Here is an 18,043-nt window from a genome sequence, read left to right on the forward strand (position 1 = left end):
TGGGATACAATGACAGGTTTTAACCATGTCAAAGAGCCCTACTACCACATCCAGTTACTTAACCCTTAGGACAAGGGTGGGTTGCAAAAGGGTGGGTTATTCCAATGAAGTCTGATTATCCTTCACTAAAGCTCTTGGAATGCTGATACTTTCAGAATACCATCACCATAGTGACAACACAAAAACCAAGGAAAAAAACAAAACAAATATTTATTAACATTTGCATACATATTAACTGCTTTTCTGTTTTTTTGGTCTATCAGAGAGTGTAAGCCAGTAAAATTTAAGCCAGCAGTATGTGACGCCTATTGCGCAATAAACAGATGTCAATAGCAGAGGGACAAAAGGGAGTCTCTGTGACAGGCCCAGTGCATGGTGGCCAATACTGTTGTACATTTCAAGAGGAACAATTCCAAGCAGGTAAAGGCTCTCCAGGGTGGACAACAGGGGCAAGGCAGTTGGCCGAGCCGGGATACTGAAACACCAGGAATTATGGAGTGAGTGAGGGAGAGTGTTTTTGGTCTCTTTTGTCAAATCATGAGTATACCATAACAGACAGTTATTACAGGATGTTTGGGATAGTTATACAGTGCACATGTCCATGCAACTATTGCTTGCTCAAGGTGCTGGTATTTGTTTTCCTCTCTCATTGGATGTCCGTCTCAGCATCATATAGTACTACAAATCTCAACTCCCTGGGGAGTATACAACTCTTGCTGTCACTAGGCGCCCCAAGTTTTATTGTGGCTCTCTCATCCTATCGATGTACCAAATTCACAGCTGGGTAGACTGGGACACAGAGTCATGGTGAGTGTGAATTTTGTTTTGCGCCACACTCAGGAATATTACATATTCCAGCTATATGGTGGCTGTCTGTAAATAGTCAACTCAGGACCAGACTATCAAGTGATCAATAGCATGAGCATCAATCTACACAAATGGGATATCATAACATGTGTCAACCAACTCAGCAGACCTAACAACGCAATCCCATTAGTCACCTCTTACAAGAGGCATGGGTTTCTGATGACCAATCCCAACCCGAATTATCAGGTTTGCCATATAGACAACAATCAAAATGCAAACATTCAATCCTCTGAGAAGATTGTCTATCCACTAGGCCACAAATACAGTCTTTCTACAGGCACCTTTTCCCTTAACAGGAAGCCTCAGGACATATGGTTCACAACTTACCCATGAATCCTTCCCAGACTTGTGAAGGCATAAAAGCTATATAGTGCCAGTAGAAGTATTTTTATTGGTGTTTCTGAAACAAAAGGTATTACATTATACAAACGAGTGCATTGCAGCTTGTCAGCTCAATGTAGAACACAAGCTTCAAGTGATGCAGGTCTCTTGACTGAAATCCATAAGTAAGTGAGTGAGTGAGGTTAGTTTTACACCACACTCGGTAATATTCTACCTATATGATGGCTGTCTGTAAATAATCAAGTCTGGACAATCCAGGGATCAACAGCATGAGCATCAGTCTGCGCATTTGGGAACCAACTCTGCAACTCTCTAGCCAAGACTGAACAGCCAACCTTTGTCAGTATTCATATAACAGGTACTGCAAGCAACTCTGAGCGTGACAGCACACTGAAATGATTAAACAAGAAGAGGTTCAGTGTTGTGTGTGACAGCTGTACTTACCAAACTGAGTAAACAGAAGGGGAAATAATGAGTATCCACCAATGGTTGATAAAATAAGAAATATCTGAGCTTCTTTCTTCCTCTCCATTGACAACAATCTGAAAGAACAGTGTTATATGCTTAACATTCTTGCGATACTCATTTCAACATATTGAAATGCTAACTTCAATATGCTCAAAATAATTGCTTCAGTTCAACATATTGTCTGTGTGTCTGTCTGTGTGTCTGTCTGTGTGTCTGGACTAGATCTGATCTAATCCCCACTTTATTACCAGAAGTTGAGTAATGACTTGTACCACACTTACATCAGTGGGATGAGGATGAGCAAGATGGCCTTTTCATGAACGTGCCAGCCGAACATGAAGGAGGCAAAGGCACACAGCGTAAGACAGCGGAGGAAACTGAGAGTCCCTCGTGGGTTGTACCAGAGTTTCATCATAGAAGGCTGAAACAGGAGGATATAGTGATTAAGTGAGTGAGTGAGTGAGTGAGCAATACTCCAGCAATATCACAGCAAGGGACACCTGAAATGGGCTTCACATATTGTACCCATATGGGGAATCAAACCCGGGTATTCAGCATGATGGGCAAACACTTTAACCACTAGGCTACCCCACTGCCCTAGGAGGCAACAGAGTGGCAGTAGTCTTGTTGTACAATATATGTCTACTATCCTTAACTGTCAAGGTGACATATCTGTGTTATTTCTGTCATTGTAAGGATATTTCAAATATATTTTCAGATAATTTCATTGTATTTAACCCCCCAAAGCACTTCTTTTGCATTTTCTTATTTGATAGAGGAATCAGGAGCAAGAATATTGAGACTGTTCATGAAAATGTAAGTAAAGTTGAAACATATGGCACTGTTTATACTAAGTGGTGCCTTACCATCATAGCGATATGTGTGAGCACCATAGTGGCCAGTGGGGTACAGATAAAGATTATAATTTTTATAAATCTGTGTTGCTATGCTAATTTGTGGTGAAAGAAATATTTGTTTCTGTATCCGAAATGATTGCAGCCTTTATCCACTGACAACACCACACATAACAATATCCATACATAGGGGAACAATAATAATTCTTATGAGGATGACAGAGGGTGCTGGTCAATGTGGGATAAAATGAAAAATGAGACATATCCCTTCCTCTGCTCAAGTCAACTATGAAAGTATATCAAGCAACTGGAAGGAAGAATATTGAAATTGTTCATGAAAATTTATGTAACGTCAAATAACTGGCACTGTTTATACTAAGTGGTGCCTTACCATCATAGCGATAAGTGTGAGCACCATGGTGGCCAGTGGGGTCACAGAGGGCAGTATCGTATGTTGGAACTCCTGTACAAGACCACCGGTCATCGCTGCCGACCCCATAGCATCTGGTTGGACTACCTTCAACCGCACACCTGGATACAGCAAGACACAGACACAGTAACACACAGTGAGACATAATGAGAGATACTGAGACACGAGACTGACAATAACCACAAATATATCTACAACAGCATATTGACTCTCCACTCCCATCTACTGTATCTGCAGCAGAAAGTTCCCATTTTCATATGCCTCCTCCTGTCTACTGTATGTCCGCCAGAGGATGTGCCCCTCCCACCTCTGCTCCTGTCTACTGTATGTACGCCAGAGGATGTGCCCCTCCCACCTCTGCTCCTGTCTACTGAATGTCCGCCAGAGGATGTGCCCCTCCCACCTCTGCTCCTGTCTACTGAATGTCCGCCAGAGGATGTGCCCCTCCCACCTCTGCTCCTGTCTACTGTATGTACGCCAGAGGATGTGCCCCTCCCACCTCTGCTCCTGTCTACTGAATGTCCGCCAGAGGATGTGCCCCTCCCACCTCTGCTCCTGTCTACTGTATGTACGCCAGAGGATGTGCCCCTCCCACCTCTGCTCCTGTCTACTGTATGTACGCCAGAGGATGTGCCCCTCCCACCTCTGCTCCTGTCTACTGTATGTCCGCCAGAGGATGTGCCCCTTCCACCTCTGCTCCTGTCTACTGTATGTCCGCCAGAGGATGTGCCCCTCCCACCTCTGCTCCTGTCTACTGTATGTACGCTAGAGGATGTGCCCCTCCCACCTCTGCTCCTGTCTACTGTATGTACGCCAGAGGATGTGCCCCTCCCACCTCTGCTCCTGTCTACTGTATGTACGCCAGAGGATGTGCCCCTCCCACCTCTGCTCCTGTCTACTGTATGTATGCCAGAGGATGTGCCCCTCCCACCTCTGCTCCTGTCTACTGTATGTCCGCCAGAGGATGTGCCCCTCCCACCTCTGCTCCTGTCTACTGTGCCTGCCCTGGGAATCCCCTCCCTCTCTCTCAGCTCCTGTCTATTGTACCTGCAATGGTTGCAGCTTTGTCAGCAACATTGTAGAGAGCCCAGAAGTTTGGTGCCCAGTAGGCATGGCACAGACCTCGCTTGAATGGGAACAGTCGGGACAAGACCTGCGGCAGCTGGCCCTGGCGGAAATGAATGACTGTCAGTGTGATGTACATGGGGAAAATACATACAGGTGGGTGAACCAGCTGTAACACCACCTTGAACTGAGCATTCCAGATATATACTAACAGAAACAAATAAGAGAACACAAGAAAGTACAAGTGTTCCTATTGTAATTTCCAGAATTTCACTCACAGTGGAATATAATCCTTGTGAAGAAACTTGGAAAAGAATAAAGAAACACCTGTATATTCATGTGTTCCCTTATTTGTTTCCATGAGTATATCATAGTATGCCAGATTGATACTGGAGGGAAACCAAAGAGATGCAGATCTTAGATGTTTACCACTTTATCTGAGAAGCCACAAGGAAAGGTTTGGTGATGAATCACTTAGAATAACAATCAAGATGAAACTGGACATCCAACCCTCACCTATAACATCTTGAACTTTTCTAATCCACATTCCTCAAAAACCAGTAAACACAGAAAACTTACCAATCTCGTTTCTCTGTTTAACAGTTTAGGCATCAAAACAACACCTGCTTAACCTCATTGATAAAATGAGAGATGCAATGGTAATACAAAGATATATGTTAATTGTATAATTATAGTTTCTATCTTATGAATACACACTGACATTTAGAAAGCGGTCAAATGTAACATATATTATATCTGAGATTAAGGTCTCAGTTAAGAACAAATTCTATTAATAGCACTCTCACTTCTTTTTTTGTGGAGGCTGATGTCTCAGCACAACATTTTCAGTAAAGTCTCACCATGTATATGAAAGGTCCGAATGATATCCCAAAGACTGACATGACCGTAAAACCTAGACTGAAGAGTTTGATGATGGAGAACGATCTCCACTGTATTGTCCCATCTGAAACAATAAACGAATGGTCCATGTAAGCTATCATTCACATGTTCCAGGTAAGCTGTCATTTAGATGAATGCCAAAGTGTGATAACTTGGATAACTTCATGTAATTTATAGCATTTGCAAGGATCAATGCTCAGGGTGTCAATCACTGGATCATCCAACCCAGCTGCATAAATGTATACTATTATCATATAGACTGAATACTGCAGAACACACCATTAAATATAACACAAAACAAACACATCATATCACTTGACTAATTATATAATCACTGACGTCTACTCCCAATTCACACACATAATTGACCTTGACCTTAAATTACCTGGGGCACTCCTGAAGCAGTAGCAGCGCAGGAGGTAGACGAAGTATGCAGGAGCGATATACAGGTAGATGTGCTTCAAGTTGAGCAGTACAGTAAACCAAAAGGCACTAGAGATGTTTCTGCCCTGAAAAGATGAGATAATATTTGGAAAGTTGCACAAAACAAAACTGATTTAGACTGAGAATCTTTGCCTGCTCTTTTGTGCTTCTGCTTGTCCCCATCTAAAATTTGGATCTGGGATAATTATTTTTTGAACGAGTTATCATACTTTACTATCAAATGAAACTGATACCTATAAATTTTAATCCAGTTTTACCATCTCTTTAATACCAATCTCTGATTTCAGCCACTTAATTAATACCTGAAGTACAAAACTAGTTATCTCAAACCAATCCATACAAATAGGAAGTAATTGTTATGAATGAAGATTTGACAGATGGCAAATAATTTATGAGAATTTACGATTTATTTATATAATTTATGAATAATTTATCAATCATTAGGGTATGTTGCATCATATAGTTTACCTCATGCAGTCGCACAATAGACAAAAGCAGCACACCAGTCAGGAAGCCATTGTACTGGAAATGTATGTCTGGGTGGTTAAGTCAAAACAAAAGCCCATCTTTCAGTGAAAGTACAGAGAAAGATTATAATTTTTATAAATCTGTGTTGCTATGCTAATTTGTGGTGAAAGAAATATTTGTTTCTGTATCTGAAATGATTGCAGTCTTTATCCACTGACAACACCACACATAAAAATATCCATACATAGGGGAATGAGCCTGTTGTAATGTAATTCTTATGAGGATGACAGAGGGTGCTGGTCAATGTGGGATAAAATGAAAAATGTGATATAGCCCTTCCCCTACTCAAGTAAACTATGAACATATTTCAAGCAAAGGCTATTTTAAAATGAATATTAATGGTGATAGAGTTTTTAGCCAAGACAAGTTGACTTCTCCTTTCGCCAAACAAATTTCATTCCTTGAATTTAGATAGTGATATTTTTCAAGAATAATAAAATTTAAAGATGTTGTTTGATAATGGCATCATATGTCATCTGGATCTTGAGTTGGATCCATGAACCAACAGGACTAGAAAACCTGTGGTTAGTAGTATGATAGGTTGTTTCATAAATAGTCTCCACTGTCCAACTCAGTGACCACAATAGCTGTCTACCTGCCTAGTAGCCAGTGACTTTTGAAAAGAGCTAGTAAAATTTCTGTAAAGCTGGCTAGATGGTCAAGCTGAAATTTCAAGTTTGTACGTATTTGTTTTTGTGAGTCATGAAGTCAGTTCAGTTGTTTCACCAATGAATATTCTCCAGTATTTGTCAATACTGCTAACTGAAGATGCTGATTTTTATTACCTTCATATATACTGTATACCTGTAGATTAGGATATACCTATAAGGATGTACATGTCATACCTCTGAAGCAATTGACAGTCACCTGAGAGTAAACTGAGTTCAGTTGAGTTCAGCCAGCAATAATACAATATAATACAAATGCCACAAATGGGATGTTGCTGTGAAGAGTTAATTAAAGGGAGATAACTCTGTGAGTCATGGCTGACAACCCATCCCAACAGCTTTCTGGCAAGGCAAGGATACGATCAACAATCAGAAGTCCAAAGTTGGCCAGCAGCAGAACACATGTGATGAGTTTGGGACTCTCAAACAAGTCCTGTGTCTCATCTTTTCGACTAGGCTTTAAACATTTCCTACAAAACCTGGAAAATAGATCATTTGCTTCTGTAATACCCATTTTCACCTAAAATGAATAAATAATATACCTGTGCATTTTTATTGAGCTGCACAAAAACTCTCCGATGGATAAAGGTCTTTCTCTACTCACGATTCACATGAGACAGTACATTTATGAACTTGAAACACCTGAGACACTCTCAAACAAAGTGTTCCTTATATGTTATTACTCTTATATTACCACTTCTTTATAGCTTGTTGAAAGAACATGCTGTGCATGTTTTTCTAAAAACAAAACAAAAAAACATGATATTGTCAAAACACATAATGTTCAGTCTAAGCATACTACATCCTCGATATCTCCAGGGTATACGTTCCGATAAGTCTCCACTATACCCTGGACGCATCTACGGCTCTGCCAAATAAATTTATTATCTCCCTTGACTGTCTTTTCATCCAGTCAGGTGTCTACGCTGGGAAGTTGAGCGAACCAATCAGAACTCACTTTCGTTTTTTGAATTATCTAACCGATTATACTTGGCAACACAAACCATGCAGAGGTTCTCTGGAAGAGTTAGACGACGTTCTTCCATATGTTGTTTTAAAGTTTCGAACCTGTCAATTTGTTTGTATGATTTCCCTAAAATCTGGGACGCACTGTGGGCAAACCTTCGCAGTTGCGACCGCTACCTTTGTTGACACTGGCAAGCTCTGTTATAACGGCGGCCTAGCTGATTGGCTACTGTGAGAAGGCGGAGCCAGCAAAGGGAGGTAATAAATTTATCTGGCAGAGCCGTAGATGCGTCCAGGGTATAGTGGAGACTTATCGGAGTGTATACCCTGGAGATATCGAGGATGAGCATACTATGGCTCAGTATTATTTGTTACACTTCTTATTACTGAGTCTTACAAACCCTAGTAGAAGGTCCCGCCAGCTAACCTTCCCAACTGACCAATCAGAACACAGCTAACCAAATCACAAAAGTTTACATGTGCACATATCTTAGGACTTTTACCTTGAAAAAGTATGTACCTAAATGATTCCAAATGCTATTTTCCGCACAATCGTTTTCATGTGATGCACATGGAACATGCAACAACACTGAGTAAACAGTTGCTGAAAATAGCGTTTTTGTCAATATTCAAGGATGTCAGCTTGCGGAAATATTACCTAATGGGAACATCACATGAGAAAGCCTATACACTGCAGATCAAACATCTGTGTTTTTTGTGGATTTTCATGTGTTGGGAGATCAGTGTCAGTAACAGTTAAAAACAGTTAAACATTGCCGTCAAAACCTAAACAGTAGCCATTGTGTGATTGACTAAATCTGATTGTCCTTCTTGCATTTGATTGGACAGTCACATGTCACTCAAAGATTACCTGACATGACATCCTACTTGGGTTTGTTTGACTCAATGAAGGAGTGTAACGAATAATGATTCTTAGATTGACATAATGTATTACTACGTTCATGAACTACTGATAATTTTATAGGATGGTACATGTAGTTCTTCTGACATGGCCACACAAAATTCTGCCTGTCCAAAATAACATGTCTGGTGCACATGTTACCGACTGAACAGTGACCAAACAGTTCTTGACATAAAAATACCACCTCAAAACATAGGTACTCACTGATTCACTGCATAGACAAAGACGAAATCAGTTCCAATGACAGAAAGCTTTTGAAACAGCACTGTGGCTTCACTAGCATAGTTCAGGTTGGACACAACCAGCATGTTTTTGTCAAAATATTGGGCCACTTGGGACAGCGCCATCTCCAGCCAGGCAAACAAGGGGGGATAATCCAACGTCCATTCAGATGTCTTCTGCAAAAATATTTCTTTCATGCATACTAAATCACTTGGGTAAATAAAACCACAAACATATTTAAATCATCTTTAAATGTCACAAATGATATGGACTGCTGATAGTTTCAATGGTGTTATGTCTATTATTTTGGAAACGGACAAAAATGGGTTGGGGGATAGTTGATTTTAATAAGGGTCAGCATTATTCTAATTTTTAACTATATCATGGCAGTCTGTAAATAATTAAGGATGGTCCAGCTTAACGAGTGACTGACATGATATGCAACAACCAACACAAATGGAATACAATGTATTTAATACTTTTTCTGACACTTATGACAAAGAAAGTTTACTGGTGACTAGTCTTATCTTTGACTCCCCACTGGCCCTCTTTCAATAAAAATAACATTTCACATATATTTCAGCAATAAAGCCTTGACTGAGATCCAGTTACCACTTTTACTGCATGTACTACACCTTGAAGATCATTCTAAATATAATTTTTAAACAAAAAGATGATTTTGACAAATATCATAATTTACTGAGTTGTCATATGCAGTGGCATCCTTGATATCTCCAGTGTACATGTTCTGATAGCTTTCCACTTTACCCTGGATGCATCTAAGGCTCGGCCAGATAATTTGTTACATCCCTTTCTCGCTCTGCATTCTCACAGCAACCAATCAGCTAAGCTGTCGTTACAACTGGGCTTGTCAGTGTCAACAAAGATAGCCATTGCAACTGTGAAGGTTTATTCGCAGTGACTCAGATTTTGAGGAAATCATGCAGACAAATTGACAGGTCTCAAACTTCAAAAATTACATGGACAAACTCTTTCTACCTCTTTCAGAGTACCTCTGCATCATTTGCGCTGCCAAATTCAATCAGTTAGGTAATTTAAAAAGGGAAAGTGAGTTGTGATTGGTTCCCTCAACTTCCCAGTGTAGGCACCTGATTGGGGAAAAAGCCATCCAAGGGAGGTAATAAATTCATCAGGCAGGGCCGTAGATGCATCTATGGTATAGTGGAGACATATCAGAACGTATGATACAGTGAAAGCTCTCTAAATTGGCAGCCCTCCAATCAGGCATGCTCACAATATCGGCTATTAAATATGGTCCCAACAGCAGCTAATTAATTTATTATCATTTACATATTTCTAAAAGCAAATACAAAGTCCTACCTCATTATACCAGTCTTTGACAGGTAGACTATGGGTTATCGCCAACCAGTTTCGATGAACTTCAAAATCTGTTGATCGGCTGCAAAACCATGTAAACACGTTATTTGCAGAGACCATATATATGTATATATGTGTGTGTGTGTGTGTGTCTGTTCGGCATATGGTCTCTGTTATTAGTAATCCCAAAATATCTCAATATTTCCATTCTCTTATATACTTTTCTAAAATCTGTCACGGGATGAACTCTTACGGAACATACAATAACATGAAGTTGAATTTATTCAACCATGGTACACAATAACTTCTTGAGTCTTTAAATTATCAGTTCACTACAGCTCAAAGTAGCCCATGTGAAAAGGAACAAAGTGGACTGGCGAGCAAACGGTAGATCCAAGGCAAATGGTAGATCCAAGGATCCCATATTTTTGGTGCGTTTAACATTCAACAACTTGGTATTGAGACTACAAAGTTGTTTCCCTTTCACATGTGCCGGTATGTGACACGTGTACATGTTGACACACAACAACTAATCGTGCCATGTCTCCCAAACAATGCATACGTGATGAAGAAATATAACAAAAACGTTCTCAACCATTTAAATATTACAGACACGTACTATGTTGGCATTAACAGGAGTTTGAAACTAGTGATCACGGAAGCGACGAGCCAAAACGTCGCCATCTTGGAGATTTTTTACCTCCTCCACTGAAGATTGCTGGGGGAATTCATTTCGACATTGTCACGTATTGAACGTGTTTTAGTATCAGGTATCCTTGCAGATACATTAAAACAAAATATTTCCATATGAATTTATTTGATTTAATAGTTACGTAATTTTGTGCATTTCTTTACACAAAGGCAAAGATATATATTCTATATGCTCATGTACTATCCAATGAGTATTCCCAATTGGAATATTGTTTCGTATTCGGAAATTTCTTGGCGAGATAAGCGAGACCATTGTACAACTCGTATTATTATATTTTTAAAGAGTGTTTTTTGTGACTACAGCAGTAAATACGTACCATATATAGTTTTTAAATACGAGAGTAATATTATCCAAGAAATCAAGATGGCGTCTCTCTTGCAGGTACATGTGATAAAAAACTGCATGATTTCACGATTTACCTGCCTATTTGATACTGTAAATCTATTTAGAGGCGGGGGTGATTCACATCAATGACAGACATGTTTCTGCATTGGTATTTTACCTTGTATTCCCGGCAATGTTAATTTGGGGAACAGTTGTACGTGATTTTCTTTGACTTTGAAACTTTGGTTGCCCCTTTAGAGGCAATTCTTACAGAATGCTTTGGCAACTTAAGACCTGGTTTAATGAACTATAAGAGACAGGGTTTTGTACTGTTTTGAATTTATTTATTTGATTTAAATAGTTACTTAGTTTTGTGCATTTCTTTACACAAAGACAAAAAAATATATATCATATTATATGCTCATGTAAGTGAGTATTCGAAATTGAAATATTGTGTCGTATTCGGAAATGTCTTGGCGCGATAAGCGAGACCATTCTACAACTCGTATTATTATGTTTTTAAAGAGTGTTTTTTTTTTACTACAGAAGTTCTTTACTCTTGTAGAGGGTGTCACTTCTTCGCCCAGCATGTCAAGACTTGACCTTTGTAAGAAGGATGTCCAAAAAGAAGAAAATTCCAAAATGGGCAGACCCTAAAGACATGTCATGGGCAGAACCTTTGTTTGAAAGGCAGAGAAAGCTGGCGACAGAGGGAGAAAAGAAGAGAGAGGTGTCCATGTTACATCTGGTCCAGAGAGTGAAACCTTTAAAAGGTCGGCCATACTGGGAACGAGACACCATCAAAACACTCAAGTTAAATGGAAAGGTAATGGTGGTCCTGAATGAAGGTTGTCCCTGATGATATGGGACATGTTCATAATATCACCCACAGCTTTGTCTGGCATATAACAGGTTATTTACAGATTGCAGTGATGTTTATGATGAGGTGGTAAGATGTCTAAAATTTTTCCAGAAAAGTGTACGGAATCCAGAACAGACATATTGAAAATGAAACAAAAATTGGTGAAAGAAGTCCATGATCTGGGTCCACCCATCATGATATTGCCGGAATTTTACTAGAAGATGTGAAAACCAAACTCTCTCACTCATTACCTCTGAAACTAAACATTAAGACTTTCCATCATCATCATCATCATCACCATCATCATCATGATGTTGAACTGGTATGTCTGGAATATTACCTTTTTGGATTCTGTGTTAGAATTGGTCCCAGTCAGTCAAAGGGTGGCTGTGTTCAATGTCTTGGTCAACTGCATGTCTGATGGCTCGAACTACTGCTTACAATATCAATCATTGGATTGTCTGGCCCAGACTACTGGCTGACTCTAGTATGACTGGGTGATGTTTTATTACAACTAAAAACAGCCTTGGAGTCATGGACCTTGGTGTTACTCCCCAATCCACGCGAATCCGAGTTCTCTCTCACAGCACCCTCCCAGTCCCACCCACTGCCTCACAGTAACCCCAACATCAACCCCAACCTCAACACACTCATTTCCCATCTCCCATCAGACACACATTCCACCCTTTGCCAGTTGATTATCACATTTACCATTTTACAGTTATCTGCTTGTGGTCACCTCATGATGATTTATTTTTCTCATCGACAGATCGGGTGTTCGTACATTCACAAGAACACCCCGTCTGTGAACAGGATGCTGGAGAGTGTGAACCACCTCATCAAGATCACCCCAATATCATTCCCACATGGGATTCCAGAATCACCTGATGACTTGGAGAACTGCTGGCTGAAAGACAACGGAGAGTTAGTGATTAGGAAAACAGTTTACCCTGTTGACACAGTACATTGTAAGAAGACAGATAGAGATGTATGGACCATGGACTTAGAGACATTTGAGAAAGAACATCAGAAGAAAATAGATAATCGAAGTGTCCACAAGGAATATTTTCCTCCCCAGTATCGGTACAAGTATAACCAGGACGGCAAGGAAAGGAGATACAAAGACAGTTCTAACATTGGCTCCGACAGGGAATGGTACTGACCCGGTAGACTTCGAAAGTAGTTTCCTATATTGTCTGTGTGTGATAGATGGAAATAAGATTATGAAAAGAAACCATATGTTGATGTTTTTTTTATGTTTTGTCTTTTACACTGAACTTTACCTTGGGTTACCCCCTATTAAGTTAGATGTTGAGAAAAAGCTTTCACCAGAATGAACTGAAAATGATCTTAAAGTCAATAATAGAAGACAGTTGGGTGGATGGATTATTGAAGGTGTTGGTGCTTTTTTATTTTACAAATGCACTTGAGTTAGAAATTCATCTTTTTCAAATTGCCAAACTTAAGTTCTTTTTGAGAAATGGCTGCTAGAAGCTAGCTAGATGTAAATGTAGATATGCATCCTGTGCAAATGCTAACTGAAAATGGACACAAATATAGACATCGTTAACCTGGATGCAGAATCGATGTTCAGGAATGACAGATATTTCATAGTTTCTGTTCACAATAATAAAATAAAATTCTGTTAAAAACAGAATTTAGAAATGTTAGTATTTGTGATTTCAGCTGAGCAATTCACTGCCTATTTCAGCCGTGGGTTTTAGCATGCACTGTAGTTGAATATGTCTTTAAACAAACAAAAGTAGATATCATACATTAGTCTTATATATTTAGTAAAAACACATTACAGAAACAAACAAGGAATTAAACTGTTGTATTTGAATTATATTTAAACACATGTTATTTGACTTTTCTCAGCAACAATTAAAGGTATGACGTTTGTCATGACAGTTTTGTGTTAATTGCATAGGCAGACATTTGCTGTAGACTTTTACACTGTTATCAAGCCGAAGCTATCAATAAATACATGCCTCTCTATGCAATAAACAATTATATCGTCTGATTCATATGGACTTATTGCTACATACAGCTGCCAGACGTTGAAGGAATCTGGTAGTTAGGATTGATGACTTGATAGACACATGCCATTGTATGCCCATTGTGTAGATCGATGGTGATGCTGTTGATCACAGGATTGTCTGGTCCAGGCTCGATTATTTAGAGACGGCCACCATATAGTTGGATTATTGTTGAGTGTAGCACTGAGCAACAAACTAACCAAACTGGATGTTCCAGTATTTTGTTAATCAACACACCAAGTACCAGCCAATGGACAACATGTGCTCATAATACCAGGGATATTAGTCGAATTGCCCCAGCTGCAAAATGCCACAACAAATATGGACAGATTGGCCTGGATGTTTGGTCAAATTGTCCCGGGTTCTTCAGACCCGTGAAGGTCACGGGGTACAATAGACCTTCAACAACCCATGCTTGTCATAAGAGGCGACTAACAGGATCGGGTGGTCAGGCTCGCTGACTTGGCTGACACATGTCATCGGTTTCCACTTGCGCAGATCGATGCTGATGTTGATCACTGGATTGTCTGGTCCAGACTCGATTATTTACAAACGGCCGCCATATTGCTGTAATATTACTGAATGCGGCATAAAACTAAACTCACTCACCCTTCGAACTGCACCAGTTTACCCCAGGGTTCTTCAAACTCGTTTCTGAGACTTGTATGAACGTATTTGAACAGGCACTGCTCCATGTAGTAACTGGGTTGGAATCATCAAGAGGGTACGGGTTTTTGATGGCTATTTATGGCATATTGTCAATATCGATATAAAAAGAAGTGATACTGTGAAGAAACTCTGAACGTCAACAATTTTAAGAGATAAAGGTTTTTGGTATGCGCCGTTGATAATGAAGAAATCATGTGCATATCACGCTGTAGGGTGTGTTTCGGATTTTAACTCTATACTGACAAACGCCTTGCACAGGAGTTGGTGGTCAGTACTTTCTTTGTTCTAATGCTTAGGAGTAGTATCTATAGTTCGCAGTCCGTTTCTTTCTAAGTGTACATATGTGTTTATAAAATTTGAATTATAAATTTAAATAATGCAAGCGCCCCAAGAAGCTTTCACAGTGTGTTGCAAATGTTGATCGGAGAAGCACCATTTCTTTCTATCTTTGTGTGACACCGCGCTCAGCAGTTTGCCTGCTGCATAACGTCGGTCTGTTAATATTCGAGTTACAGCTATCGATCTTGTGATTTTCATCTCAGAATCGATCTGCATTGTTGGAATACTACGACATGCATTAATAGTAATATAATACATTAGCTTTTGTAACGCGCCTTTTCCATGTACACCGCACATGTTCAAAGCGTTGACATGTCGTGTAATCAATTATATGTACAAAAACATGTTCATATGTATTCGAAGGGAACTGCCGAACCTGATAGTTCCACATTCATAGGTTGCTGAAGACCCCTTCTAACCCGGATCTTTACAGGCCGGGAAAATAGTAGGATGGAACAAGCGACACATCTTAGTATTGAATACATCGCAGGAAGATAAAACGTCATTGACAACTATCAATATATGTAATAAAATGAAAACAAAATGGTGGTTAACGCTTTCACCCTTGCTATCCATAAGGAAAATTTATTTAATCAGACGCACCGCTATTCCAAATACATCACTCGTCCGTAAACAGTCGAGTCTGGGCGAGGTAGTGGAGTGACAAATCAAGAGCATCTATATGCGAACATTGCTGTATTGTCCCATCTGAAGCAAAGCAAGTATCAGGGTTGCAGCAAAACTACCACTTATGTTGGTTGGCTGGCTCCATCTATGGTGGCGGTCTGTAAATATTGGAGTCTGCACCAGACAATCCAGTGATCAGTAGCATGAGCATCGATCTGTGCAAATGGGATACGATGACACACATCAACCAAGTCAGCGAGAATGACGTAAATACCATTATGTTAGGAAAAACGATTATGTTGGGACTCTTCTGAAGATCAACCCGGAAACAGGTAACGTTTTTAAATAGTGTCTGTTTGACATGTAAGTGTATGGTTAATGGTCCCAAAAGCTTTCTCCAGCGTATACAAGTATCCGAATTTCACCCCTACAATTTGTGTCTGTTTGTTACGGAAATAAATCTAGACATCCTCTGGCAGTGTTTCGAAGACACACGGTTATACCGACTAATGCAGTTTGAGTGGAACCAGATACATGGAGGGTACAATACGTTGTGATACTGCCAGCTGACGATGTTCAAACCGCCGGGGTTATTTCCCCTGCTGGTATTCAATAGTTGAAAAATAACAGATGTCGCTTGATTTTAAACAGTTGTTGCTCACACACAAATACGATTACTCTCAGCTGAGTCTTGGCATTGCAGGGAATTATTTTTGTCGTTCTTTCCTTAACATATGCACTGAAAAAACATTGCGTGTTTGGCATTCACAATACGTTAGGAGCCCTCGCATACACATGGCAAGTCATTTGTTACAGACAAACGACAAGGTACTTTTGAACACCAGCTACCGTATTTCCCTACAAATTCTGTGAACGAGTTTCAAAACAGGTAACAGAACCCCGGAGGGAGCCTGGTTCCCAGTGTATGCTGCGCTGGCGCGTGACTGAAGAAACGCCACGGGAGCCCCGCGCAGCATACACAGGGAAGCAGGCTGGCCTGGTTGTCATGAGAGACCTCTCGAGATCTCTGAGACATTACAGACTTATTATTTTTCAAACTATGGTCATATATAAAGGAAAGCTACCAAATCTTTGAATGCGTTACAATTCTGTTGGCATGATAGTCTCTTACAGACGATATACCTTAACCTTCGCCCGTGACCATGCATGTGGAGTTCGAGACCGGAAATGTTGAAAGGGGACCTTTCATTTCCAGATTTTTCTTTGTTCCAGGAAGAATGATTTAGATATAGCATACACGGTACCTTTGATAGACTTTGGGCGTGATAACAAGCTCGTATTGAATGGAGGCCAGCGCTTACAGATAAACGCCTTTCAGATTAAATACGGTATTTTCTAGCGATCAACCATGACGTCAGTGTTGATTCTTGGTGGCTATGTGGTTGGTGTGGTCAGATGATGTGACAGGACACTCTGGTATGAATGATATGGAAAAGAATATCGTCACCTATAGTGACCATAGAGTGACCACTAGTATCTGAAATGAACATAGTTTAAAGACTAGAGATCGTAGTATTAAAATATAAGATATACCGAATAGGATCCCAGACTCTTTCTTCATTAATATAGAAATCTAGACTTGCCACATTTTCTAGACCCCCGTGAGCTTTCTTGGACATATACCATTAAAAGGAGGAGGGGATCCTGGATTGCAAGATTGATAGAATGCAAATGACGAAGCTAAGGCGGAAAAAGACGATCAAGACAATTATATATATATATATATTTCTTTTCGTTATATGCATTGGCACTGGCTAGCGGTATGCTCGCAAAAATGGAATATCACCCCCCTACTTTTTAAATGGTACGTTTTCTTCAGAGTCGGTGTGGCAGACTACCATGACCCCTGTGGCCATTCTGTCAGGTCGGAGAAGTTGAAAAATGCTAGGTGTGCTAGGTGTCACATTACTGTTTGGGGGCCATTGCTTTGAGAGCCTATCACAGCATCCCCTGACATACCTGATGCTGTCTGTACCTGTGACTGGAGACAATATACACTGAGTCAAAAAAGAAACTGCACATTCTTTCTTCGGGGCACTATAAAAGGACAAGAGATGGTAAGATGGTTAAATTGTTATTATTTCATTACTGAGATCTGTGTGGTGTACTCGATACCCTGACAGTGCCGCAATCAGTTCCATTAGGCTACACCGCCGTCCCAAAACGGTATGTCAAGTCAAAAGAATAAAAATTCGAAATTTCTCAGTTCATTATTGTGTATGGCCGTCCCGCGCATTCACCACTGCCAAACACCGTCTCCCCATCGACTGTTTGTGTTTGTGAACACGTGGTTGGGGATTCTGCGCCATTGCTCTTGCAAGGCAGCGCCAAGTTCCCGTAAATTCTGAGGTTGGTTCCTAAGATCACGAAGCCTTCTCCCAAGTGCATCCCAAACGTGCTGTGTTGGATTAATGTCAGGGGACCTCGATGGCCTAA

The 18,043-nt window shown here is 40.2% G+C and overlaps 2 protein-coding genes across 2 annotated transcripts; one reads left to right on the forward strand and one right to left on the reverse strand.

Moving 5' to 3' along the window:
* Positions 1-190: 190 nt before the first annotated feature.
* Positions 191-10,914, reverse strand: LOC137273952 (dolichyl pyrophosphate Glc1Man9GlcNAc2 alpha-1,3-glucosyltransferase-like). Its single transcript, XM_067806876.1, has 13 exons — positions 10,634-10,914; positions 10,018-10,096; positions 8,659-8,852; positions 6,927-7,045; positions 5,839-5,906; positions 5,312-5,435; positions 4,887-4,990; positions 4,009-4,129; positions 2,923-3,062; positions 1,959-2,098; positions 1,654-1,751; positions 1,195-1,267; positions 191-475 (listed from the first exon to the last, which is right to left on the reverse strand). Exons 1-13 carry the CDS (start codon positions 10,696-10,698, stop codon positions 232-234), a joined length of 1,569 nt encoding a protein of 522 aa, XP_067662977.1. The 5' UTR covers positions 10,699-10,914; the 3' UTR covers positions 191-231.
* Positions 10,915-11,068: 154 nt separating this feature from the next.
* Positions 11,069-13,932, forward strand: LOC137273957 (uncharacterized). The gene is made up of 3 exons (XM_067806884.1): positions 11,069-11,107; positions 11,616-11,876; positions 12,682-13,932. Exons 1-3 carry the CDS (start codon positions 11,090-11,092, stop codon positions 13,072-13,074), a joined length of 672 nt encoding a protein of 223 aa, XP_067662985.1. The 5' UTR covers positions 11,069-11,089; the 3' UTR covers positions 13,075-13,932.
* Positions 13,933-18,043: the final 4,111 nt, after the last annotated feature.

The sequence above is a fragment of the Haliotis asinina genome, chromosome 2, assembly GCF_037392515.1.
Source record: "Haliotis asinina isolate JCU_RB_2024 chromosome 2, JCU_Hal_asi_v2, whole genome shotgun sequence".
NCBI lineage: Eukaryota > Metazoa > Mollusca > Gastropoda > Lepetellida > Haliotidae > Haliotis > Haliotis asinina.